At 44.3% G+C, this 27,501-nt stretch overlaps 1 protein-coding gene across 2 annotated transcripts; it reads left to right on the top strand.

Annotated features, from left to right (window-relative positions):
* Positions 1-172: 172 nt before the first annotated feature.
* Polr2a (RNA polymerase II subunit A) lies at positions 173-25,596 on the top strand. 2 transcript variants are annotated; one of them, XM_026390486.1, is made up of 30 exons: positions 173-647; positions 9,175-9,307; positions 9,446-9,582; positions 9,674-9,847; positions 10,035-10,316; positions 10,640-10,801; positions 10,917-11,137; positions 11,597-11,729; positions 12,210-12,334; positions 12,438-12,648; positions 13,499-13,708; positions 13,791-13,959; positions 14,107-14,201; positions 14,344-14,547; positions 15,058-15,280; positions 15,848-16,031; positions 17,090-17,261; positions 17,356-17,461; positions 17,557-17,762; positions 20,314-20,538; positions 20,682-20,928; positions 21,267-21,367; positions 22,196-22,300; positions 22,390-22,572; positions 22,812-23,015; positions 23,202-23,388; positions 23,510-23,623; positions 23,788-23,937; positions 24,037-25,195; positions 25,505-25,596. In XM_026390486.1, exons 1-29 carry the CDS (start codon positions 555-557, stop codon positions 25,191-25,193), a joined length of 5,913 nt encoding a protein of 1,970 aa, XP_026246271.1. In that variant the 5' UTR covers positions 173-554; the 3' UTR covers positions 25,194-25,195; positions 25,505-25,596. The 2 variants fall into 2 exon arrangements, with proteins under 2 accessions (XP_026246271.1, XP_026246270.1); XM_026390485.2 differs by having other exon boundaries at positions 24,037-25,596.
* The last annotated feature ends 1,905 nt before the right edge of the window (positions 25,597-27,501 follow it).

Below are 27,501 nucleotides of genomic sequence, written 5' to 3'. Positions count from 1 at the left end.
CAACCAGAGATCCTGAGAGGATCAACGACTCCAGCGCGCGCCCCGTGCGGGCCGGCGCAGGCGGCCCCGTAGCGCAAGGGAGGGCGGGAAAGGAAGGGGCGGGGATGCAGGGGCGAATCTATAAAGGGTGTCATTCGGCCAGTTCGCTCTTCAGAAGCGCCGAGAGCGCGACCGGGACGGTTGGAGAGGAAGGCGGCTCCCGGAAGGGGGAGAGACAAACTGCCGTAACTTCTGCCGTTCAGGAACCCGGTTACTTATTTATTCGTTACCCTTTTTCTTCTTCCTCTCCCCCAAAACCTTTTCCTTTACCCACCCCCTTTTTTTTTCCTTTTTGGGAGCCGAAAAATCTCCGGAAAGGGGGAGAAGGTTTCCTTTCGTTCTTTTTCATTTCCCCGCCTCCTTCCCTCCCCCACCTTTCCCTCCTCCGACTTTTAACTCCCAACTCAGGGAGGTCCTTCCCTGTGGCCGCCCCGACAGGGTCTGAGCACCTAGGCGGAGGCGGCGCAGGCTTTTTGTAGCGAGGTTTGCGCCTGCGCAGCGCGCCTTCCTCTGCCATGCACGGGGGTGGTCCCCCCTCCGGGGACAGCGCATGCCCGCTGCGCACCATCAAGAGAGTGCAGTTCGGAGTCCTGAGTCCGGATGAGCTGGTAAGCTGCCGTGCCCTGTTCCTCTAATTATCTCCTGCGCCGGAGGGCGGGACCCAACAGTGACTGCAAAAACTTGACGCTGTTCACTGCCCACAAGTGACCGGCAGGGAAGATGGGTTAGCGGCGCTGAGGCCTTTCAGGGTCCAGCCCCGGGGCTCCCAGATAAGTTTCGTAAGGTTTTAAGCAAGCTTAGCGTGTGGGTGAATTACCGATGTTAAACGAGATGAAATGAATCCTAGAGTTTAAAAACTAAGTTCGAATAGGAAACCGACCCCCAGGTATTTTTCCCTCCCCTGCTACAAATATTGAGCAAATGTTATGCGGCAGACACAACAGTCGCTGGGGATGCACAGCTAGCTTCAAGAGACAGACGGGTACCTTGCCTTTTAGAGCATATTCTGTCTGAAGAGGCAGAGGAGGTGGACAAACATTTGAGTTAAGCGAAATGGGAGTAATGTTATGGAAAGGCACTGAGTTGGTAGTAAGTTAGATGTACCCATCTATCGTGACCTCACATCAGTCATACCACAGAATAAATTTAGATGAAGTTAATATTTAACAAAAAATACAGGTGGCTTTTGGGGGTCTGTACCAGAGGCAGAACTTTAGTAATAATGAATTAAATAAAGGCAGATTTTATGGTGAACCTAAAATGAGCTAAGCATTATACATACAAGGAGGAGCAAAGTAGATTTTATTACATAAAAATAAGAACCAATTCTGTTTATCAGAGGCACCACGGACAATATATGCAATATAATGTATAAAGATAGATTTATTATACACATACAAGGGATACTTACATGAAAGGAAAGTGCATGTCTCCAGAAAAATGAATAAACATCATGAATAGACAGTTCACAGCCATAAAAATGCATTGAAATTACTAATAAAAACATACAAATTAAAACTATTTTTCCTGCTGGCAAAAACACCCTGAAATAGGGATGGGATGTAGCTCAGTGGCAAAGCATTTGCCCCACATTCACAAAACCCTGGTTTCCATTTCCAGTTCCAAAGAAGGAAAAAAAAAAACTAGGAAATAGGCATGCTTACATATTATTGGTAAAAAATAAATTCATGTAAATTTTTTCTTTTTGAGGACAGTGTGGCAACTTAATCAGTCTTTTTTGTTGTTGTACATGAACAATATCTTTATTTAATATTTATTTTTTAGTTGTAATTGGACATAATACCTTTATTTTATTTATTTATTTTTATGTGGTGCTGAGGATTGAACCCAGGGCCTCACACATGCTAGGCTATTGCTCCACCGCTGAGCCACAACCCCAGCCCTGAACAATACCTTTATTTTGTTTAGTTATTTATAGGCCATGCTAAGGATTGAACCCAGTGCCTCACACATGGTAGGCAAGCCCTCTGTTACTGAGCTAAAGCCTCAGCCCCTTTATCAGTCTTTTAATGTGTATATCTGTTGACTCAACATTGCCACTTTTAAAATTTTATTCTTAAATAAAAAAAACTTAATTTCTCCCCTGAAACATGCCCCTCCCCCTGTTTTGCCTGTTCAATAAATGGCTTTTCCATTTATATATTTGTTCAGGCCAAAACCTAATAGCTAACTTTGATTCTTCTCTTTTTTTTACTACTGACTCCATCTGCCAGTTTGTTCTGCCTTCAAAATATACTTGGAATCCAGCCATTTATGACCATCTCCACTATGTTCCACTCCACCATTTTCCCCTGGGGCTAGCCTAGACCCCAGTTGTTTTTCCTGCATTTTGCAGAAGAGGTAGAACAGACTAAAGAGATCATTTAATCTCATCTCTTCCATTCCCTACATGGAATCCTCTCCTGAGGATTCAAATTCCTTACTCTGAGACCTGTTAGGTCCTGTATTATCTGGCCCCTGCTTGCCTCTCCATCTCAGTACCAGTCTTGTCTTTATTTTTCTTTGATCACTCTGACCTGCTTGTCCCTTGACAACTGAAAGCTTATTCTTGCCTCAGATTTTGTTTTTCATTGTCCCTGCTGCTTGGAACTACATTGCCCAAATGTCCACATGCTAATTCCTTTATGTCAGTATCTCTCTCCTCAGATGTTAGGAGCTTTACCCTGACCACCCTATTTAAATAGCATATTCCTGCATTCTCTAACCTCTGCCTTCTATTTATTTTCCTTCATAGGCTGTCTTTTTTTTTTTGGTGCTGGGGATTGAACCAGGGTTTTGTGTATGCAAGGCAAGCACTCTACCAACTGAGCTGTATCCCCAGCCCCATGGGCTGTCATTCTTGCACCCTTGATAGAACCTTGTTATTCACCTCTATTCCCTCAGCATTTCAAATAGTACCCGGCATGTAATAAAAAGTAGTTGGATAAATAAGTGAATGATTGTGTGGAGACACACAGAAGAAATTTTAACTGTTTGAAAATCAGAATTATGAACCACCTAAATATTTACTAATAGGAACTGTATTGTGTGATTCAGAGTATGGTCTTAGATCAGAAAAGCACTGTCCCACTAGGTTAAATCTATTCCCAATTGTGCTGGTACACTTGCGGCACAACAGCAAACTCAGTGAGGTGTTTTTAATTCTACAGAAAAGCATAGGTACCCTGGTTCCAGGTAGTTCCGTTTCAGCATTAGATGGCGCCAGTTCCCTTTGGATGATGACATACCTTGGTGAAGCTGGCCTTTTTTTTTTGTACTTTGGATTGAATTTAGCAGCACTCAACTACTGAGCCACATCCCAGCCCTGTTGTATTTTATTTAGAGACAGGGTCTCCCTGAGTTGCTTAGTGCTCGCTTTTGCTGAGGTTGGTTGGCTTTTGAACTCAGGATCCTTCTGCCTCTGCCTCAGCCTCCCAAGCCTCTTGGATTACAGGCATGCATCACCATGCCCCACTGAAGCTGGATTATTAATGGGTGCTAAGGTACTTAATAAGTGGCTTTTTTTTTTTGGCTTAAGTATTGCTGTGAAAGTTACTGGAACACTAAGAACTCTGAACTGATAATGTTAGGAAATCTCCAGTTAAATGAAAAAATAACTGAACAGTATGCAGAATGAGACCCTCTTTATGTTAAAATAAGAACAGATTAGCTTTTTTTTTTTTTTAAATGATGGAACACTGCTTACAAAATTGAGGGAATCATCTCTAGAGTAGAGGAATATGGGGGACTTTTTGTTTTCCGTGGCTTGCAATTTATGTAGTGTGCATGCCTGTTTTTGAGGGAATAACAGATGGTTCCACTTTGAGGTGGGAGGATGGATAAGAGTAAGAGGCCTTTTGTGGAGCAGGTGGTATTTAATGCTAGTGTGGTCTCTAAAAGTCATGAGGGGTGGGAGTGGGGGATTGAGGTACAGAAGACTAAATTGGCTTTATTATAGAGCTGTTGTCTTTGCTGTTATGAAAATGGTTTGTTGTGTGAGGGAAGGAAGCAAGGAGGGTTGGTGCTAGGATTTTTTTTTTTTTTTTTTGGCTCGAACTCTACCAAAGAGCTACACCTTCAGTTCCGAATGTACTCCTTTAGGTAAGAGTGTGGGATACAATTAATGAAGAAGATTATCCTTGTTTTCAAATTATTTATTATCTTTTTTTTGTGTGTGTGAGAGAGGAGAGAGAGAGAATTTTCAATATTTATTTTTTAGTTCTCGGCGGACACAACATCTTTGTTTGTATGTGGTGCTGAGGATCGAACCCGGGCCGCATGCATGCCAGGCGAGTGCGCTACCGCTTGAGCCACATCCCCAGCCCAAATTATTTATTATCTAATGAGGGATCTCAAATAGTTTCTGGGCCCCTACCATGTGCTAGTGACTACTTAGTTCATCAATGAGAATATAAAGATAAATAAACATGATCTTTGTCCTCAAGGATTGCAATCCAGTGGGAGTGATAGATGTGTAAGAAAGTAGTTAAAATTTTGCTTAGAACCTTGGTGGCATAGATAAGGATAGCTCATAGTGAGTGAAGGCTTCACCAGGAGGGAACATCTGAGCTAAGTCATATGAATAAATGGAGGTTTACTTGAAAAGGGGACATGGAAAGCCAAAGGAATTTAGAGAAATTTATAACTGGAACATAAATATGGGGGAGGGGTGGAGAATGTGGTACCACATAGAACTGAATCCAAGTTGTGAGGACTTGATTTGGTGTGCTAAAGGGAGAAGACAAAAAATATTTACTAAGCTTCTATGGTAGCCTTTTGTTTTGTAATCTCAGAATAAATAGCAGGACAACCTAGCCTCCAACTAGCTACCTCTTCAGAAATCTAACCTCTGACCTGTAGATGGTGAGACCTAGTCCTCTGTTGAAGGCTAAAGTAGTTTGTGTATAATTCCAAATGACAATTTGTTAACCTATGATGGAGGGATAGTCCTTCCCATTAACCAGAACTTTCATGCCTGCTTTCTAGGACAGTCAGTTGTCCTGTCTCTGAACGCCTGAAAGCAGAATTGGTCATTAGAGGGGTGGTTGATTTAGTGAGCATGGGCTTTGAGCAGAGGGAAGTAGAAAAGTTTTCAGTGATTTCCCTTAGGTCTCTCTGTAGTGTCTGTTCTGGTGGTCAGATTTCATGCCTGCTTCTCTATGTGTGTTTCATTCAAAGTGAACAAAATACCTATCTTAGTAGCTGGTGAGTTTCCAGCTTTGTGAATTTAGTCATACACCAAGCCCGTCTCCTGAGGTGTCACCAGATAACTTCATGGGAGTTTTGGGAACTCTCCTCAGACTTGCATTTTAGGAAACTGTTTTGGTCTCTACCCAACCATGACTAATCAGATCTATTATGAGGGTGTTTAGTAGTTTTATTCAAGGGAAAACTACTCTCTTTTGTAAGCTCTTTGAGGGCACCTGGCTCCAGAGGAAGGTCCTATGCAGTGTAGTTCATTTTAACAAACTTTTGATAGAAGCCTACCTGAGAGGTGTTCACAGTCTTTATAGGGAAGACACACCCCTAATAGGTAACTTCATTGCATTGTCAGAAGTGCCGAAATATAGGGGCTTTAGAAGCACAAAGCTGTCTTGTCTTGGGGAGTCTGTGAAAAGGATGCCTGAAGGAAGCAATGCCTGAGGTAAGTCTTGGAGCCAGTGTATCTAATACAAAGGGCCTTCTGAGAACAGGGAAAGGCACCAGTGATGTAAAGCACCAGAGAAGTTTGTTACCCAGTTGTGCTGAGTGATAAGAGAACCACAGGAATTGTTATTGAGGTATTGTTAACTGAGGAGTCTACAGGTGTGGAGCATGGGAATGAAGGTAGGGAGATCATAAAATCCTCTTTCTTTTGCTGAGTTTGGAATTAATTCCAACAATGATTATGTTTCTGTTTTAGAAGGAGCACCCAGTTGTGTGGATATATTGAAGAGAGACAGGTTGTTGACCCATGAATATGTTCTATAAAGGAAAAACTTGGGGCTGGGGATGTGGCTCAAGTGGTAGCACGCTTGCCTGGCATGCGTGCGGCCTGGGTTCGATCCTCAGCACCACATACAAAGATGTTGTGTCTGCCAATAACTAAAAAATAAATGAATAAATAAATATTTTTAAAAAAAAAAGGAAAAACCTGGACAAGTACAGTGGTTGTAGGGATAGAAAAGAGGGAGGGGCAAGATTCAAGAAATATTTAAGAATTCAAAATGACCAGCACTTGGTGAATGATTAGGTAGTAATGGCAGCCATATATTGGATACCTGTTATATCCTGGGCTTAAGCAGGCTAATTAAATCCTTAATGATTATAGTTCATAAGAACAGAACCAGAATTCCAGATCAGAAATTTTTGACTACAGAGCCAACATATAGTTTCAACCTTTTATGCCTGAGGATAAGGAAAGATAAGTACAGATTTCTAATTTGGGATTTACACCTGAGATGGGAAGTGAAAAAAAAGGAGAGCTTTTTGTGGGGAAGAGAGCTTGCTTTTAGACATGTTGAATTTAACTTATCAATGGGATGACTGAAGAGTTTTAGTAAATAGTTAAATATATGATTTCAAAGCTCATAGGAAAGATTGGACCTGGAGGTAAAGATTGTGAGTTATCAGAGTAGACAGTACTGATGATGTCCTGATATACAGGACATCATTGAGGGTGCAATGAGAAGCATGGATTATGGGCTGGGGATGTGGCTCAAGCGGTAGTGCGCTCGCCTGGCATGCGTGCGGCCCGGGTTTGATCCTCAGCACCACACACAAACAACCATGTTGTGTCCGCCAAAAACTGAAAAATAAATAAATAAAAAAAAGAGAGAGAGAGAGCGAGAAGCATGGATTAGGTAAGTATGGAGAGTAGCAGAGCATATCATGGCCAAGGAGCCTCAGAAGGAGACAAAGCAGCAGCGGCGGTGGGGTGTGTGTGTTGGAACAGAAAGAGAACTTCAAGTAAACAACCTGTTTGTGTCATAGGCCAGCAAGCTGAGAACTGAGATGGGTTCTTTGAATGAGGCAGAGTGGAGTCGCTGGCTTAGCAGCAGTGTAATCTTAGGAAAATTTGGGGCCTCAAGTTCTACAATCTTTAGAATGAAAGTAATGATGCTTATTTTATGTTAGTTGTGAAGATAAAAACGAATCAACTAGCACCTGACATTAAGAGGATGTTTTGTAGCTGAGTATGGTGGTACACACTTGTAATCTCAGCTACTCAGGAGCCTGAGGCCAGAGGATCACAAGTTTGAGCTATCCTGTGCAACTGTCTTAAAATAAAAAATAAAATGCTGGAATGTAGATTAGTGCTTGAGGCCCTGGGTTAAATTCCTAGTACCACAAAAAGAGAAGAAAAAAGAAAGGTTATATTTTAGAGTTTAAATAATTATTTCTCCAGAAGCATAGGAGAGTGGGGTGAGCCTGTATTTGGCTCCAGAGAGAATTGGATTTGACTTCTTCTAGTTCCTTGAGTCCTTGGGTGAATAACTTCATGTAGTATCAGATTTTTTAAAAATATTTTTTAAGTTGTAATTGGACACAATACCTTATTTATTTATCTTTATGTGGAGCTGAGGATTGAACCCAGCGCCTCGCACATGCTAGGCAAGCACGCTACCGTTGAGCCACAACCCCAGCCCCTGGTATGAAATTTCTGGAGATAGGAATTCATTCCTGGGAGATCAATGGTTGGGATTAGAGAAACAGTGATTGGAATTAGAGAAGGTTGGTACCTAGCTCAAGGTTGACATAAATAGAAGCTTTTAATAAATTTCTTGAATTTCATCCCTATGGAAGGTTAGTGAACCAAAAAGCCTAAACTAATTTAAAAATCATGATTTTTTTTTTTTTTAATGTGCTGAGGATCAAACCTGGTGCTTCACGTGTACTAGGCAAGCATTCTGCCACTGAGCTACAACCCCAGTCCCTAAAAGTCTTTTGAGTTTTTATTGTGTGAAAGGATGCTAAAGATTGCCTCACCTGCCTTTAGCCCAGGGCAGAAATGTCTTCTCCAACTCACTACTTTTTTTTTTTATATTTATTTTTTAGTTGTAGTTGGATGTAATACCTTTATTTTATTTATTTTTATGTGTTGCTGAGGATCAAACCCAGGGCCTTGCACTTGCTAGGCAAGTGCTCTACCGCTGAAGCCGCTACCCCAGCCCCTCCAACTCGACTACTTTTTAAAAGTTCTTCCATCTCCCCACTTTTCCTTCTCTGAATTGCCCCATTGAGTCCTGGCTCCATGTTTCTGGGGTTTCCAGCTATTCATTTTTGTTCCACCAACCAGTCCTAGCACCTGGTTCTGTGATAAAATAACATCTTCATCTAGATGTGGAATAGTTTAGGCAATTCAGGTCCTTGAGGAGAGAGTGACAATGATGGAGTAAAGAGGCAAGACTGTATCTCCAGGTCCCTTGTTTCTCTTCAGGAGCTGAAGTTAAGAATTGGTGGGGCATGTCTTGGGACTGTTCAGTTATGTTCTCAGATTCGCGGGCTTAATTTCAAGAGGGAGAAGAAATAATACATTGGTTTTTACTCCCCTTGAAGGAACTTTTATTTCTTTTTATGGTTAAATCCTTTGAATGTCTGTGACTTAGAATTAAAACCAGAGGAGCCGGGTGCAGTGGTGCATGCCTGTTATCCCAGTGGCTCAGGAGGATTGTGTATTCAAAGCCAGTCTCAGCAAAAGCAAGGTGCTAAGCAACTCAGTGAGATCCTGTCTCTAAATAAAATACAAAATAGGGCTGGGGATATGGCTCAATGGGTGAATGCTCATGAGTTCAATCCCCAATACCGCCTGCCCTCCCCAGCCCCCGCCCCCCCCCCAAAAAAAAAAAAAACCAGAAATGACTAGGGTTCTAGTTCTAGAGATGGGGGATTTGTATGGAGTTTGAGGTCCACTACACTCAGGTATGACCTTATTCCTAACCCCCCAGCAGTGTTGGAACCAGCTTTTGACTTATGATATTCACCTTTGGCATTTCCAGAGGTGTGCCCCACCATCTGCTCATCCCAGGTTAAATGCGATTAATTCTTTTGTAGTGGTTTGGGATTCTTGGGTCTTCATATAGGACTCTCCAGCCAAGAAGGCTAGAAACTAGGAATCCCATATAGTTGTTATTGGCCGGCCTTTCTTTTCTGCAGAAGCGGATGTCTGTGACAGAGGGTGGTATCAAATACCCAGAGACGACTGAGGGAGGCCGCCCCAAGCTTGGGGGACTAATGGATCCAAGGCAGGGAGTGATTGAAAGGACCGGTCGCTGTCAAACCTGTGCAGGTAAGTGTTAAGGGATTCCCAAGCGAAAAAGAGAGGTTCAGGTTCTTAAAAAAAGCCAGGACTAGGGTAGACACTTGAAGGCCTAGTCTCTGAAGTTACTGGGAGCTGGAGGAAAGTGTCACATGCTTGTTTACACAGGGAACATGACAGAATGTCCTGGGCACTTTGGCCACATCGAACTGGCCAAGCCTGTGTTTCACGTGGGCTTCCTGGTGAAGACGATGAAGGTTTTGCGTTGTGTCTGCTTCTTTTGTTCCAAACTGCTTGTGGACTCTGTGAGTTGGGGACAGCCCCTGGCCTGGGAGGGGGACTGCTGGATGGGAAGCTGAGGGCAGCTCCAATTGACCCTGCTCTCTTCTGCTCCAGAACAACCCAAAGATCAAGGACATCCTGGCCAAATCCAAGGGGCAGCCCAAGAAGAGGCTCACACATGTCTACGACCTTTGCAAGGGCAAAAACATCTGTGAGGGTGGGGAGGAGATGGACAACAAGTTCGGCGTGGAGCAGCCTGAGGGTGATGAGGATCTGACCAAAGAGAAGGTAACTGGGGCTGGCAGAGATTATGGGGAAGGAGAGGCCAGAGGAGGTCATATAGAGGCCTAGAAGAAAGGAGAAGGCTGCAGAAAAGTCAGGAACTAAAAGGACATGGGGGAGTGGGAAGGGCTGGCCTGGTGTGGTGGAAATAGCCTGTGTTCAGGTTCTAATGGCCCTTGTCTCTTCTCTAAAGGGCCATGGTGGCTGTGGGCGGTATCAACCCCGGATCCGTCGCTCAGGCTTGGAGCTGTATGCTGAGTGGAAACATGTTAATGAGGATTCTCAGGAGAAGAAGATCCTGCTGAGTCCAGAACGAGTGCATGAGATTTTCAAGCGCATCTCAGACGAGGAGTGTTTTGTGCTGGGCATGGAGCCCCGCTACGCTAGGCCTGAGTGGATGATTGTCACAGTGCTGCCTGTCCCCCCACTCTCAGTGCGGCCTGCTGTAGTGATGCAAGGCTCTGCCCGCAACCAGGTCTGTGGCTCCAGGACTATGTTTCTTGGGTGAATAGCCAGGTGTCTGAGAGGGAGGAGCCCTGTAGGTATGGCATGTGTACAGGGCCAGATAGACACATCTAAGTTAGAAAATGTCTCCTGTTTGTTTGCTGTGTGATCTTTAAGGATGACTTTGAATGAGGTTAAAGGTCATCAAGGGACTTTTGTATCGGTAAAATGAGAGCAAGTAGGCCTGCCTCTGCCTCTTTCAGTGAAGCAGAGTTTTGCTGTTTGCCTAGCACTTACATGCTGAGAGCCTAGTCATTGGCGGCTGGACTTTGATATTGTTAACTTCCCTCTCAGGATGATTTGACTCACAAACTGGCTGACATCGTGAAGATCAACAATCAGCTACGTAGGAATGAACAGAATGGGGCAGCAGCCCATGTCATTGCAGAGGATGTGAAGCTCCTTCAGTTCCATGTAGCCACCATGGTGGACAATGAGCTGCCTGGCTTGCCCCGTGTGCGTCTGCATATTCCCTGGCCCCTATGGATTGGAGCAGGGTGGGGGATAGCAGAGATCTGGAGGAGGATCCAGACTGATTGCTGGGTTGCTACCTCTTCATGTTTTCTCACAGGCCATGCAAAAGTCTGGACGTCCTCTCAAGTCCCTGAAGCAGCGCTTGAAGGGCAAGGAAGGCCGGGTGCGAGGGAACTTGATGGGCAAGCGAGTGGACTTCTCAGCCCGCACTGTCATCACCCCTGACCCCAACCTATCCATTGACCAAGTTGGCGTGCCCCGCTCCATTGCTGCCAATATGACCTTTGCAGAGATTGTCACCCCCTTCAACATTGACAGGTGTGCCTCAGTCTGGAAGCCCTGCCTGGAGTGGCTTGGGGAATGTGGCCCCAGTGGTGAGGATTTAAGAAATGGGAGGTGTGCTACCCCCACATGGGGGAGGGAGCTCAGAGTAAGGAGGGAAAGAATTGCTGTTTAGAAGTTTAGATTTGGGGCTGGGGATGTGGCTCAAGCGGTAGCGCGCTCGCCTAGCGTGCATGCGGCCCGGGTTCGATCCTCAGCACCACATACCAACAAAGATGTTGTGTCCGCCGAGAACTAAAAAAAAATAAATATTAAAAATTCTCTCTCTCTCTCTCTCTCTCTCTCTCTCTCTCTCTCTCTCTCTCTCTCCTCTCTCTCACTCTCTCTTTAAAAAAAAAAAATAGAAGTTTAGATTTTACTTGAGGCTTCAGGGTAAAGGTGGTTGCCGGGGCTTTGGGGGAAGCATTTTGTTTATTGCACCTTTTTTCTTTCTAGACTTCAGGAACTAGTACGCAGGGGAAATAGCCAGTACCCAGGAGCCAAATATATAATCCGAGACAATGGCGATCGCATTGACTTGCGTTTCCACCCCAAGCCCAGTGACCTTCACCTACAGACTGGCTATAAGGTAGGTGATAGGTTAGGTCTCTCTTAACTACATGAACTGGAGGCTTTCTGGAATGTAGGCTGGCTAGAATAGGCCATCTGAGACAGTTCTGTTCATTTATTATTGGCAGTCTTTTTAAAAGGCTATTGGTGTTGCAGGCATGTTTGTAGCTGCTAGCCATTGACATCCAGGGTGGGGATTACATTACCCAGGGGCGCATATTCAGAAAAAAGAAATCCATAGGGGAATAATGCAGAGGGTTTCATGTTCATTTTCTCTTGGTTTTCGCCCCAGACTGAGTTCCTTGAGATTGGACACTACATTTTGTTTTCCCTAATAACCTGGTGTCTGACTTAGGGGCTGACACAAAGTGGGTATTTTCAAGTGAATAACACCACAACATCATTTCTTTTAGTTTACAAAGGAGCCTAGGTTCCTTGTTATTTCATTCTTAGCCTACCCCTCCTTCATTGAACCCTTTTCTGTATCCTACTTCCCTAGGTGGAACGGCATATGTGTGATGGAGACATTGTTATCTTCAATCGGCAGCCAACCTTGCACAAAATGTCCATGATGGGTCATCGGGTTCGCATCCTCCCTTGGTCTACGTTTCGCTTGAATCTTAGGTCAGTTCCCTAACTGAATAGAAGCAGGCTAGGGTGAGGGTGTGAGGTAGGCTTGCTTCTTGAGGTTGTTTTTCTGAAGACGTCTTCTTCTCTTTCACTTTAGTGTAACGACACCGTACAATGCAGACTTTGATGGGGATGAGATGAACTTGCACCTGCCACAGTCTCTGGAGACCAGGGCAGAGATCCAGGAGCTGGCCATGGTTCCCCGTATGATTGTCACCCCTCAGAGCAATCGACCCGTCATGGGCATCGTGCAGGATACACTCACTGCAGTGCGCAAATTCACTAAGAGAGATGTCTTCCTGGAGCGGGTATGTGGTCCAAATGGAAACCAGGCTCGGGAAGGCGAAGGGGAATCTGGGGGAGGTGAGGAGGAGGCCAGGAAGGAAGAACTGCTGTTTTTGTTTTTGTTTTTTTTTCTTGGCTTGTTTTGCCCTGGTATTTAGGAGAGACTGCTTTTTCTGGTTAGGTGGAAAGAAAGAAGGAGATTAGGAAAGATTATAGGCCCAAAATAATTTAACTTTAGATCCCTGTTTAATTCCTTAAAATTTAATTCTATATAAATGTATTTTCTATGTAATAAAGGTGAAGGGAAAATAAATAAACCCTAGTTAAATTTTGTTTATTTCTTTATTTTTACTATCCCAATTATTGTAAGAAATTGTATTTATTATTTAGGCAAACATAAAAATAAGTCCTTTTGGGCTGGGATTGTGGCTCAGCCGTAGAGTACTCACCTAGTACGTGCGAGGCCCTGGGTTTGATTCTCAGTACCACATATAAATAAATGAATAAAATAAATAGTGGTCTGTTCTTCCTCACTTCAACAACTAAAAATTAAAAAAAAAAACTGTAATAGCATTTTTTAAAATATATTTATTTTAGTTGTAGTTGGAAACAGTACCTTTATTTTATTTATTTTTATGTGGTGCTGAGGATCGAACCCAATGCCTCACACGTATCAGGCAAGCGCTCTGCCACTGAGCTACAACCTCAGCCCCTTACGGTGATTTTTTTAATTAAAAATTTGGAAGGCAGTTTTCTTGGTATCTTGTTGCCTCCAAAATATGACTTTCCTCCTGGGGTAGGAAAGCCTCCCTGATATTCCTGAGATATGAGGCTTGTATTCTGACTATGTCTCTCTTGATATTTGTCTCATAGGGTGAAGTAATGAACCTCCTAATGTTCCTATCTACATGGGATGGGAAGGTCCCTCAGCCAGCCATCCTCAAGCCCCGGCCCCTGTGGACAGGCAAACAGATCTTCTCTCTTATCATACCTGGCCATATCAATTGTATCCGTACTCATAGTACCCATCCTGATGACGAGGACAGTGGCCCTTACAAGCATATCTCTCCTGGGGACACCAAGGTGGGCCTGACTTTTGGACATGTGGGGACAGGATTTGGAAGTGCTTTCAGAACTGAGACCTTTAATGGGTGCTTTTTCACAGGTTGTAGTGGAGAATGGGGAGCTGATCATGGGCATTCTGTGTAAGAAGTCTCTGGGCACCTCGGCTGGCTCCTTGGTCCACATCTCCTACCTAGAGATGGGTCATGACATTACTCGTCTCTTCTACTCCAATATTCAGACTGTCATTAACAACTGGCTCCTCATTGAGGGTAAGTTTAGTGGTCTGTTCTTCTGCTCTTCAAACTATTCTTTCTCCTTCCTCCTTGTGTTCTTCTTTTCTTATAAGGCTTCAAGTATCTCCCCTATTGCATAGGAGTCCAAAAGGCAGTGTCACTCATGCTTCTCTTTATCTCCAGGTCATACCATTGGCATTGGGGACTCTATTGCTGATTCTAAGACTTATCAGGACATTCAGAACACTATTAAGAAGGCCAAACAAGATGTAATAGAGGTGAGAGGGAAAGCTGGACAGAGGGAATAAGTGGCTCTCTAGGACTTTGAATTGGACATCAGCAAGAACAATATGGGTATAAGGAGTTTTAGGAAGGGGAAAAGAGTATTGCTTGATGTCTCACTGAGAACTCTACTTTCAGGTCATTGAGAAGGCTCATAATAATGAGCTGGAGCCCACTCCAGGGAACACATTGCGTCAGACTTTTGAAAACCAAGTGAATCGCATTCTCAATGATGCTCGAGACAAGACTGGCTCCTCCGCCCAGAAATCCTTGTCTGAATACAACAACTTCAAGTCTATGGTGGTGTCAGGAGCTAAAGGTTCCAAGATCAACATCTCACAGGTGGGGCTGGGGATGTGGCTCAAGTGGTAGCGCGCTCGTCTGGCATGCGTTCGGCCCGGGTTCGATCCTCAGCACCACATACCGACAAAGATGTTGTGTCCGCCGAGAACTAAACAATAAATATTAAAAAAAAAAAAAAAAAAAAAAAAAACTCACAGGTGAGGAGTCTTGTATTTCCAGTTAGGGCATTACACTGAATTATGGAAGAGAAAGGAAGATGGGTGTATGTTTTAAGGTAGAGGAAGTTAGGGAAAATATTGGGAACTCAATATAGTTGTTTTTGCAGTACTGGGGATTGAACTTAATTACATTTCCAGCCCTTTTTAACTTTCTATTTTTAGATAAGGTCTCACTAAGTTGCCCAGACTATTCTTGAACTCAGATCCTCCTACCTCAGCCTCCCAAGTAACTGGAATTCCAGTCATGTGCCACTGTGCCTAGCTTGGGAACTCATATTCTTAAGGCAAGAGGAGTCAGATGCAGATGCAGCCCACCTTTTTTGTTCCCTAGGTTATTGCTGTTGTGGGGCAGCAGAACGTGGAGGGCAAGCGGATCCCATTTGGGTTCAAGCACCGGACTTTGCCTCACTTCATCAAGGATGATTATGGACCTGAGAGCCGTGGCTTTGTGGAGAACTCTTACCTAGCTGGCCTCACACCAACTGAGTTTTTCTTCCATGCCATGGGGGGTCGAGAGGGGCTCATCGACACAGCTGTCAAGACTGCTGAGACTGGTGAGATCTTCAGGGCACTTCCAGGAAGTACTGCCTGCTAAGAAACTGTGGTGGGTAGGGAATTGGGATTCTCAGGCTAAAGGCTTCTGTTTCAGTTGGTGGAATTTTGGCCTTCATGGAAAGAACAGACTGAAACTCAGGAGTTATAAAGGGCGAAAGGTGTGGCTTGGTGGTAGAAAGCTTGCCTATCATGTGTGAGGCCCTGGGTTCCAACCCCAACAGTTTAAAAAAAAATTTTTTTTTTTTTTTTTTTCAGACTGTAGGAGGTAGAGCCTTGGACTCTGCTTCTGACCTACCACTTTAGGGATGGTTGTTAGGGGAATCTACTGGGTACTCAGTCCATTTGATGGTACATACAACTTTTGCCAGAAGACTTTGAGGAGTGATTTGGGTTAACTTGCCTAGCGTGTATGAGGCCCTAGGTTCATTTCCCAGCACTACAAAAAAGATAGACCTTGAGAATGAAGGGTATTAGCTAATAATCTGGTGGGCTGAGGCCCTAGACTGGGTCTTTGGCTTTGTCATCCCCCCTTGCCTTGGGTCCTTCAGTTGATTACCTCTTCTCAGGGTATATCCAGCGGCGTCTGATCAAGTCCATGGAGTCAGTGATGGTGAAATACGATGCAACTGTGCGGAACTCCATCAACCAGGTGGTGCAGCTGCGATATGGCGAGGATGGCCTGGCAGGAGAGAGTGTTGAATTTCAGAACCTAGCTACGCTGAAACCTTCTAACAAGGCTTTTGAGAAGAAGTAAGGAGGCGGGCAAGTGGGTGGTTTATGCTCTTGAATCTTAGGGCCTGAGTTGTAGGATTTCTACTCCCTCAGAGAAATGGCCTGAAGAATGTCTTGCAGTGGGCCTTATTTTTCAGCACATTTTCTCCACCCATCTGAAATAGCTACTTGATGGGGAAGAGGATGAATGGAGGCAGATTTGAAATTTGTCCTTACTTTTTCCCTGGTGATGTTAGGAAAGGGCACAGGGGCAGGTACATGTTCAAACCCTGGCACCCTTGATCTATCCCAGGAATCTTGCTTCCAAATTGTTTTTCTTTCTTTCTTTTTTTTTTTAATTGGTTGTTCAAAACATTACAAAGCTCTTGACATATCATATTTCATACATTTGATTCAAATGGGTTATGAACTCCCATTTTTACCCCGTATACAGATTGCAGAATCACATCGGTTACACATCCACATTTTTACATATTGCCATACTAATGACTGTTGTATTCTGCTATCTTTCCTATCCTCTACTATCCCCCCTCCCCTCCCATCTCATCTTCTCTCTCTACCCCATCTACTGTAATTCATTTCTCTCCCTTGATTTTTTTCCCTTTCCCCTCGCATCCTCTTATATGTAATTTTGTATAACAATGAGGGTCTCCTTCCATTTCCATGCAATATCCCTTCTCTCTCCCTTTCCCTCCCACCTTTCGTCCCTGTTTAATGTTAATCTTTTTCTCATGCTCTTCCTCCCTGCTCTGTTTTTAGTTGCTCTCCTTATATCAAAGAAGACATTTGGCATATGTTTTTTAGGGATTGGCTAGCTTCACTTAGCATAATCTGCTCTAATGCCATCCATTTCCCTGCAAATGCCATGATTTTGTCATTTTTTGGTGCTGAGTAATACTCCATTGTGTATAAATGCCACATTTTTTAATCCATTCATCTATTGAAGGGCATCTAAGTTGGTTCCACCCAAATTGTTTTTCCTGTACACTTTTGAGAGCCTCACACTGTTCCTTTTAGAGCTAATAACATAACCCAGAGCTCTCCTGTCCCCTGAATCCATCGTCTTTTCACCTCAGGTTCCGCTTCGATTATACCAATGAGAGGGCCCTGCGGCGAACTCTGCAGGAGGATCTGGTAAAGGATGTGCTAAGCAATGCACATATACAGAACGAGCTGGAACGGGAATTTGAAAGGATGCGTGAGGATCGGGAGGTGCTTAGGGTCATCTTCCCGACTGGTGACAGCAAGGTATGTGTGGTTAGGAAGTGCTAGGCTAGGGAGGTGCTGCCACTGGATGGCAGTCCTTGACTTGAAATCTTCTCTCTATTCCCTCCTCTCTCAGGTTGTTCTCCCCTGTAACCTTCTGCGAATGATCTGGAATGCTCAGAAAATCTTTCACATCAACCCTCGCCTTCCCTCTGATCTGCACCCCATCAAAGTGGTAGAGGGTAAGTACCTGCTTAGGGGTTTCCAGGCCAGGCTGGGGGATAGGAGTCTGCTTGGCCTTGGTCTGATGATCTCTTCACCCTTTCTTTGGCCCCAGGAGTCAAGGAATTGAGCAAGAAGCTGGTGATTGTGAATGGGGATGACCCACTAAGCCGGCAGGCTCAGGAGAATGCCACACTGCTCTTCAACATCCACCTGCGATCCACACTATGCTCCCGCCGCATGGCTGAGGAGTTTCGGCTCAGTGGAGAGGCTTTTGACTGGCTGCTTGGGGAGATTGAATCCAAGTTCAATCAGGCCATTGTGAGTATTGGCTTCTCACCTTGGCCTCATTTTTCTTTTTGCTTATTGGCTTCTCTGGTTTCTAAGAACAGTTTACTTATGTCCATAATCACTCTTACTTATTGAAAGGGTACTGTGTACCAAGACCTGTGTTTAGTGCATTATGCCTTTATATCATAACAATCTTAAAATGATCCTAGTAGGGGAGAGATTGCTAGTCCCACGTGGCAGAGCCAAAACTGAGGCTTAGACAACAACTTTATATTTTATGATGGTCATCATATAGGAAGTAAGTGGTGTGACTGGGAATATGAAGTAGCCTTGTTCTTTTTTTTTTCCTAAAATGCTTGCTTTGTGCAGAATTCTAATTTAGCGATAAGGAATTGGAGGGAATGAGTAGAAAAAAGATTTATAGATACTGGAACATGCTTTCGCTATATTTAAGGGGTTTATAGGGTAATGGAAGGAGGGGAAGCATTATATGCATGCCTCTGAATCTGATTGATGTAAATGAATCTTATAAATTAGGTATCAGTCTTAAAAATTAGGTATCTGGGTATGGTGGTGCATGCCTGTAATTCTACCTACCTGGGAGGCCGAGGCATGAGGATTGCAAGTTCAACACCAACTTGGTACCTTAGACTGTCTCAAAATAAAAGTAAAAAGGCTTGGGAGGCTGAGGCAGGAGGATCACAAGTTTGAGGCTATCTTCACTAATTTAGCAAGATCCTGTCTCAAAAAGTAAAAAAGGACTGGGGATATAGTTTAGTGGGTAAAGCATCCCTGGCATTTATTCTTCAGTACCAAAAAATTAAAAAGGGCCAGGGATGTCGTTTAGTAAGGTAGAGCACTTACCTAGCGCACAAGAACCTCTGGGTTTAACCTCTGGTACTAGAATGAATGAATGAATGAATTAGAAATGCCTTAGGAAATACTGTGAAACAACACTGAAAAAAGAAATGAAAAAACATCTATGTTCAAGGATTGGAATGCTTCATATTGTTAAATGAGCTGTTCCCCAAAGTGATCCACAGATACAATACAATCTTTATCATAAAGTCCCAGCTGTGTTTTTGGCAGAAATTTATGAGCTGATTGTGAAATTCGTATGGAAACGCAAGGGAACCAGAAGCACCAAAACAATCTTAAGAAAGAAAAAAGTTGAGTCTGGGTTTGTAGCTCAGTGGTAGAGCACTTGCCTAGCATGTGTGAGGTACTGGGTTCGATTCTCAGCAAAGAAAAGAAAATAGAACAACAAAGTTGGAAAACTCACACTCACTGATTTCAAAAACATAATAGAGCTATAGAGTATGTTAGTGGCATAAGGATGTGTTTATAGATCAATAGAATAGAATTCAGTGTTCAGAATTAAAATCTTCACATTAGTGTTCACTTGATTTTTTTTTTTAAAGAGAGAGAATTTTTTAATATTTATTTTTTAGTTTTCAGTGGATACAACGTCTTTATTTTATTTTTATGTGGTGCTGAGGATCGAACCCAGTGCCCCACGCATGCCAGGTGAGTGTGTTACCGCTTGAGCCACATCCCTAGCCCCAATTTTTTTTTTTTTAAGTGCCAAGTCAATTAAATGGGGGAAGAACAATAATCTTTACAACAAATTATGCTGGGACCACTAGATCTCCACATACAAATGAATGAAGTTGGGGGTTAAGGGTATAACTCAGTGGTAGAGCACTTGCCTAGCGTGTGCAAGACCCCGAGTTCAACCTATGGCCCTGAAAAAACAAACAAATTCAGCCGAAAAGAAAGAAGTTTGATACCACCCTATCTTATACAACATAAGAAAAGTACCTCAAATCTTTCAAAGATATAAATTTAAGAGTTAAAGTATAATGTGAATAAAAGTAAATGGGTTATATCTTTAAAACTATGGATTAGATAATGGATTCTTAGTTATGACCCCAAAGCATAAACAACCAAAGAAAAAAGTAGGAAATTTGAACTTGATCAAAATTTAAAACTTCTGTACTTCATAGAGCACCATCAAGAAAGTAAAAAGCTATCACAGGATGGGAGAAAATGCTTTGAAATTATTTGTCTGATAAGTCTCATGTACAAAGAATATGTAGAGGACTGGTTGTGGTGGCACACACCTGTAATCCCAATGACTTTGGAGGCTTGAGGCAGGAGGATTTTACAATCAAGACTAGCCATAGCAATTTAGTGAGGCCCTAAACAACTTAGCCAGGCCCTGTCTCAAAATTTAAAAAATAAATAGGGGATGTGGTTCAAAGGTGCCCTTGGGTTCAATCCTCAGTACCAAAAAAAAAAAACAAAAACAGTGAGGTGCTAAGCAACTCAATGAGACAACTTCTCTAAATAAAATACAAAATAGGGCTGGGGATGTGGCTTAGTGGTTGAATGCCCCTAAGTTCAATCCTCGATACCAGTGAATAAATAAATAAATAATAATAAAATAAAAGTCTCTCTACTTTTGCCAAACTCATCTGCCCCTTGTTCTTTAAGAATAAGGCTAGTCTTGGCCTTGACTACATTCCAGTCATTCACCAGAAGAGAGGATTGGTGTTGACTGACCCTAGTCTTTCCTTAGGCCCATCCTGGGGAAATGGTGGGAGCTCTGGCTGCACAGTCCCTTGGAGAACCTGCTACCCAGATGACCTTGAATACTTTTCATTATGCTGGTGTGTCCGCCAAGAATGTGACCCTGGGAGTACCCCGACTTAAGGAGCTCATCAACATTTCTAAGAAGCCAAAGACCCCATCACTCACTGTCTTCCTGCTGGGCCAGTCTGCTCGAGATGCTGAGAGGGCCAAGGTAGGGAGTAATGGGCTTGGCAGGAAGAAAAGGAGGTGAATTTTTCCTTGAATCTGGAGATTGGGATACCCTTGGTAGGATGGTTTCAAGAGGCATTTCGAGTTACCCCAATGCCTGTGTCATGAATCCCTTTCTCTATCCAGGACATTCTGTGCCGCCTAGAGCATACAACATTGAGGAAGGTGACTGCCAACACAGCCATTTACTATGACCCCAATCCCCAAAGCACAGTGGTGGCAGAGGATCAGGAGTGGGTGAATGTCTACTATGAAATGCCTGACTTTGATGTGGCCCGAATCTCCCCCTGGTTGTTGCGGGTGGAGCTGGACCGGAAGCACATGACTGACCGGAAGCTGACTATGGAGCAGATTGCTGAAAAGATTAATGCTGGTAAGGCTGGGAAGACAGGACCAACTCAGGAGCACCGCCTGGGTGTCCACTTCTGTGATGTTCACTGCACTTGGGTCCTAAAAATGCCTCTTGCTATCAGTATACCATCTATATCTTCCCAAGACACCTCCAGGTCACTGTTCCCTGGTCCTTATACCTTCCAGGGACCCTCTGTATTCCCCCTCCTCCTTTCTAGAGGGAATCTATGAGAAGGAAAGTTCTATGAGGAGAGGTTAGTCACAAGAAAACCCTGTGAGTGAAGAACCTGGAAATGGACAGTGACCAGGAAGCAAGTCCTGTTCAGTGTCATCTTTCTCATGGTTTATTGTCTCTGCCAGGTTTTGGTGATGACTTGAATTGCATCTTTAATGATGATAATGCAGAAAAGCTGGTCCTTCGTATACGTATTATGAACAGTGATGAAAACAAGATGCAAGAGGTAAATGGGAACTAAGAAGAAATTGACCTATTACAGAAAACCATTAAATCTTGTTAGTGGCCAAAGAAATTAAGATGCAAGCAACATTAGCCACATCCACCTAATTTAGGAGTAGGGAATGATGATTAGCAATGATTTTCCCAACATGTAGCAGTGAAAATCTTTGAAATTTGAAATGGCAGCCAAATAGATAAAACAGACAGATGGTACTGAAAAAGGGCACATCCTCATAGCTCTGTCATTTGATTCTCCTTCCCCAGATTCCTACAGCCCACTCTCCTGAGCCAAGAGAGCAAGGGGGCAGGGTTAAGGACAGGCTGAATGGTAGGAATTGCTGTGTCCTTAGGACAGTGGTATTGCAGCAGATATAATGTGATCCATAAAAATGTTTGACCAACGACTGATTCCTGGGTATAGTTACTGAGAGATTGTTCTGTACATGCAAGTGTCTGCCGTTTTAATAATAAAAATTCAAGAACTCATCAACTCCCCATGTGTTGTCAGAATAGCTAAGAAAATGTTAATGTATCTTCATGGAATACAGTATACATCTACTAAAAAGGGCCATGCCAAGTTAGAAGCAGCCTAGCAAAGCACTTGGCTAAGCACCAGAAGCAAAACAGGGACTTACTTGGGTCACAGCCCTCAAGGGCACATACATGGTGCTAAACAGACTACGTGAAAATAAAGAATATCAGGCAGTAGGGTGTGGTTGCCTTCTCTTAGGTTTCTTTTAATATTTTTGAGACCAAGTCTTGAGAGGTAGTAGTTTGGAGTGAGAGTTGAGAAGAGACCAAGGGTTCTAGGAATGCTTATCTCATGTTACAGGAAGAAGAGGTGGTAGACAAGATGGATGATGATGTCTTCCTGCGCTGCATTGAATCTAACATGCTGACAGATATGACCCTGCAGGGCATCGAGCAGATCAGCAAGGTCAGCCTTCTCCTCCTCAACTGTTGTCCTCCCACCTGTCCCTCACCCTGTCCTACTTAGTCCAGCTCAAGTTCACTCTCCTCTTCCAGGTGTACATGCACTTGCCACAGACTGACAACAAGAAGAAGATCATCATCACGGAGGACGGGGAATTCAAGGCCCTGCAGGAGTGGATCCTGGAGACGGATGGTGTCAGCTTGATGCGAGTATTGAGCGAGAAAGATGTGGACCCTGTGCGCACCACTTCCAATGACATTGTGGAAATCTTCACGGTGAGCCCACTGCCTCATGGTCTTTCCTGGGGCTTATTTCAGAGTGAGGTTTCAGGGCTGTTATTCTGTGCCATCTGCTCACAGGATTTCCTTTTTCAGGTTTTTTCTGCCTGAATACATTTTCAATGTGGGATGTACTGATTCCTGACTCCCTCCCTATGGATCTGGGTGGTGGTAGGAGCAGGAAAAGGAACAGAGCTAACCTGGACTTGATTCTTCCCCCTCAATCTCCATGACAGGTGCTGGGCATTGAGGCTGTGCGGAAGGCTCTGGAGCGGGAGCTGTACCATGTCATCTCCTTTGATGGTTCCTATGTCAATTACCGGCATTTGGCGCTCTTGTGTGATACCATGACCTGTCGTGGCCACTTGATGGCCATTACCCGACATGGAGTCAACCGCCAGGACACTGGACCTCTCATGAAATGTTCCTTTGAGGAAACGGTAATGGCAGAACTTTTCTCTGAGCAGGGTCAGAGAAAGGAGCTCTGCAAAATAGGAGCATGAATGTATATTTTTATCAGTGTTGTTCTTCTACTGTGGGGCAATTGGGCTACGATTGTGGTGGGAGCACCCTGGGCGCAGTGTGTGGAGGGGTCTGACGGGGCCTGTCCTTTTCTGGTTGTTTAGGTGGATGTGCTTATGGAAGCAGCTGCCCATGGGGAGAGTGACCCCATGAAGGGGGTGTCTGAGAATATTATGCTGGGCCAGCTAGCTCCAGCTGGCACTGGCTGTTTTGATCTCCTACTTGATGCAGAGAAGTGCAAGTATGGAATGGAGATCCCCACCAACATCCCTGGCTTGGGGGCTGCTGGACGTGAGTATGAGGGCCTCAGCTGAACAGAACCCTGCTGGGCCTGCAAGGGGGTGAGGACTTGGCCAGGTGGGTTATTAGACCCTGGGTCCTGTTCCTCATGAGTTACTGGGCTTCTTTGCAGCCACTGGCATGTTCTTCGGCTCAGCACCCAGTCCCATGGGAGGAATTTCTCCTGCCATGACACCCTGGAACCAGGGTGCAACCCCAGCCTATGGCGCCTGGTCCCCAAGTGTTGGTGAGTAACCTGACCCACGAAGAGGGCCCTCAGGTGGTCAGAAGTGGGTGATCTGGGATGGTGGATGGTAATATTTGTAGATGGTGGAGGTCATGGGAATTGGGGAAAGGTGGATGATTGGGCTCCAGCTCTGGCTGGTTTCAGTTTGTTCTTTTCCCTTCCAGGGAGTGGGATGACCCCAGGGGCAGCTGGCTTTTCTCCCAGTGCTGCTTCAGATGCCAGTGGTTTCAGCCCAGGTTACTCTCCTGCCTGGTCTCCCACACCAGGCTCTCCAGGCTCTCCTGGCCCTTCAAGCCCATACATCCCTTCTCCAGGTGAGTTGTTACTGCCAAGCTACCTCATTTCCTCCTTGAGCTTTCCTTACAGACAAGTCTTTTCATCATATATTTCCCTTGTTGCCTTATTTTCCACAGGTGGTGCCATGTCACCCAGCTACTCGCCAACATCACCTGCTTACGAGCCTCGCTCCCCTGGGGGCTACACACCCCAGAGTCCCTCATATTCCCCCACTTCACCTTCCTACTCCCCAACCTCTCCATCCTATTCTCCAACCAGTCCCAACTATAGCCCCACGTCACCCAGCTACTCCCCAACCTCTCCCAGTTATTCCCCAACATCTCCTAGTTATTCGCCAACCTCTCCCAGCTACTCGCCAACGTCTCCCAGCTATTCACCAACATCGCCAAGCTATTCACCAACATCACCCAGCTACTCCCCAACCTCTCCCAGCTACTCGCCAACGTCTCCCAGCTATTCACCAACATCTCCCAGTTACTCACCAACTTCACCCAGCTACTCTCCCACTTCCCCTAGCTATTCACCAACATCTCCCAGCTACTCGCCTACATCTCCAAGCTACTCACCAACTTCCCCAAGTTACTCACCCACCAGTCCAAACTACTCTCCAACCAGTCCTAATTATACCCCAACGTCACCTAGCTACAGCCCAACATCACCCAGCTACTCGCCTACTAGTCCCAACTACACACCAACTAGCCCTAACTACAGCCCTACCTCTCCAAGCTACTCCCCAACTTCACCCAGCTATTCACCAACCTCACCAAGCTATTCCCCCTCAAGCCCACGGTACACACCACAGTCTCCAACTTATACCCCAAGCTCTCCCAGCTATAGCCCTAGCTCTCCTAGCTACAGCCCTACATCTCCCAAGTATACCCCAACCAGTCCTTCCTACAGTCCTAGCTCACCAGAGTATACCCCAACCTCTCCTAAGTACTCGCCTACCAGCCCCAAATATTCACCCACTTCTCCCAAGTACTCTCCTACCAGCCCCACCTATTCACCCACTACTCCAAAGTATTCACCAACATCTCCTACTTACTCACCAACGTCTCCAGTTTATACCCCAACCTCCCCCAAGTATTCACCTACTAGCCCCACTTATTCACCAACCTCCCCCAAGTACTCACCCACCAGCCCTACCTACTCGCCCACCTCCCCTAAAGGCTCTACCTACTCTCCCACTTCCCCTGGCTACTCACCCACCAGCCCCACCTACAGCCTCACCAGCCCAGCCATCAGCCCGGATGACAGTGATGAGGAGAATTGAGGGTAAGCAGGGTGCCGCAGCAGCTGGCTAGGACCAGGGGCAACCTTGGTGGCGCTGTGTATTCCTCTGTCTCCCTCCTGGGCTGTGACCCTGGCCCACCTCCCTTTGTACATAACTCCTTGTGACAAAGTTTGCCCTATAAGTTCTGGATCCTGTTTCTGATAGGGCTTTTTGTCTGTTCTCCACTTGTGCTGTTTCAGAACCCACTGACCTATCTGTGGGGTTCCTCCTGCCCTCTGCCTGACCCCACAGTGAAGGTCTTTCCTTGCCTGTGACTGGATTTGGGGTTAAAGGGTCTTTTAACTTTGTAGGGGTAGTTCCTGCTCAGAGTTGTACATCTGATCCTCGGGAAGAACAAAGTTTAAGCTGCCTTTTGTCTGTTATTTTATTTTTTGAAGTTTAAATAAAGTTTACTAATTTTGACCAAAAGTCTGTACATTGTGTGCTTAATTGGTGCTCAGGGAAGACAAGAATTCCCAGGCCTTGGCCCCATCTGGAAAAGTTTGAAAAACAGAAAAATAGAGAAACTACAAAATGATCACCTTTAATCCCACCACTAGGGGGCATATTTTCTTCTTTATTTTTTTCTATACATTTGAGTCTCTTCTAACAAGAGAAAAACATACACTTTCTTTTTTTCCATCAGTAGAAAACACTTTATTAAATAAAAATTTCAAAGGTAGAAGCAATAATTTTTAAGATATCTAACATTCATTAAACAAAAACACTCAATAGAATGAAAGATTTTTCCTCCAGAAGATGGATACCCTGAGGCTAAACTGTCACCATATATACAATTAATCACTCTGAGGTATCTTTATACAAAAAGGGAATATTTAGTAATGTCCCCAAATAAAGAGGTGAACAAAGATGAAAAAAGGGGTTATATCTTTTTTGTGAATGAGGTTGGGGAGATTGAACTCCAGGGCACTGTACCACTGAGCCATACCCTCAGCCTTCTTTATTTTGAGACAGGGTCTCCCTAAGCTTCCCAGGCTGGCCTTGAACTTGAGATTCTCCTGCCTCAGCCTTCCAAGTTGCTGGGGCTTATAGGCATGTACCACTGTGCCCAACTTTCAGATACAATTCTGATTGAATCTGTAAATCAAAATTAGTCTTGAAATTTTATTATTTTTTTATTTTTTTTTTTAAAGAGAGTGATGGAGAGAGAGAGAATTTTTAATATTTTTTAGTTATCGGCAGATAACTAAATATTTTATGTGGTGCTGAGGATCGAACCCGGGCCGCACGCATGCCAGACGAGCGCACTACCGCTTGAGCCACATCCCCAGCCCAAGTCTTGAAATTTTAGACATCAAAATGTAAAGTTTAGATCCAAAAGTTAATCCATCTTTAAAGTTGGTTAAAAAAAAATCTGTCAAACTTTTTTTTCTTTGGTAGGCTGGTGGGTACCGGGGGTTGAACTCGGGGGCACTTGACCACTGAGCCACATTCCCCATCCCTATTTGTATTTTTTTGGAGACAGGGTCTCATTGAGTTGCTTAGCACCTCACCATTGCTGAGGCTAACTTTGAACTCAAGGATCCTCCTGCCTCAGCCTCCCAAGTTCCTGGGATTACAGTACAGGTGTGCGCCACAGTGCCTGGCCTTAAAAAACACTTTCATTTCAGCCTTACAGCAGCAATGAAAAGATTATGGATACTGAAATATGTTTAAAAACTGAAGTTAAAGGGTTTGGGGGATAATTGACTATTTTTAGTTGTTCATTTCTTTCATTAGCACCTAATATGGATATCAGACTTTCTACACCCCTGCAAATTAATTGCAGAGCTATTTTGTAATTATTTTTAATTTTGGAATATTTCAAAGATCTTCCTGGATTTTTATTTTTTGTGTGTTTTAAGATGTAACAAGGAATTGGGCACCGTGGTGCATATCGCTAATCCCAGTGGCTGGAAGGCTGAGGCAGGAGGATAGCAAGTTTAAAGCCAGCCTCAGCAATGGCGAGATATTAAGCAACTCAGTGAGACCGTATCTCTAAATAAAATACAAAATAGGCCTGGGGATATGGCTTGATGGTTGAGTGCTCTTGAGTTCAATCCCCAGTATATGCCGCCCTCCTCGTGCTCCCCCCCTCCAAAAAAAAGGGGCTGGGAATGTGGCAAAGCACACCTGGGTTCAATCCTTGGTACCAAAAACAAAAAAAGTATACCAATGTATACCCCCTCAGCAAAAATGTGCTCTCTGTATAATAAGAATTGTAATGCATTCTGCTGTCATATATAAATAAAAATAAATGAAAGAAATTGAATCTTTTTTTAATATTAGTTGTAGTTTGACAGAACAC

This window comes from Urocitellus parryii, chromosome 7, assembly GCF_045843805.1.
Source record: "Urocitellus parryii isolate mUroPar1 chromosome 7, mUroPar1.hap1, whole genome shotgun sequence".
Classification (NCBI taxonomy): domain Eukaryota; kingdom Metazoa; phylum Chordata; class Mammalia; order Rodentia; family Sciuridae; genus Urocitellus; species Urocitellus parryii.
The sequence above is the reverse complement of the archived record's forward strand: the minus strand, read 5'-3'. Positions and strand labels throughout refer to the sequence as shown.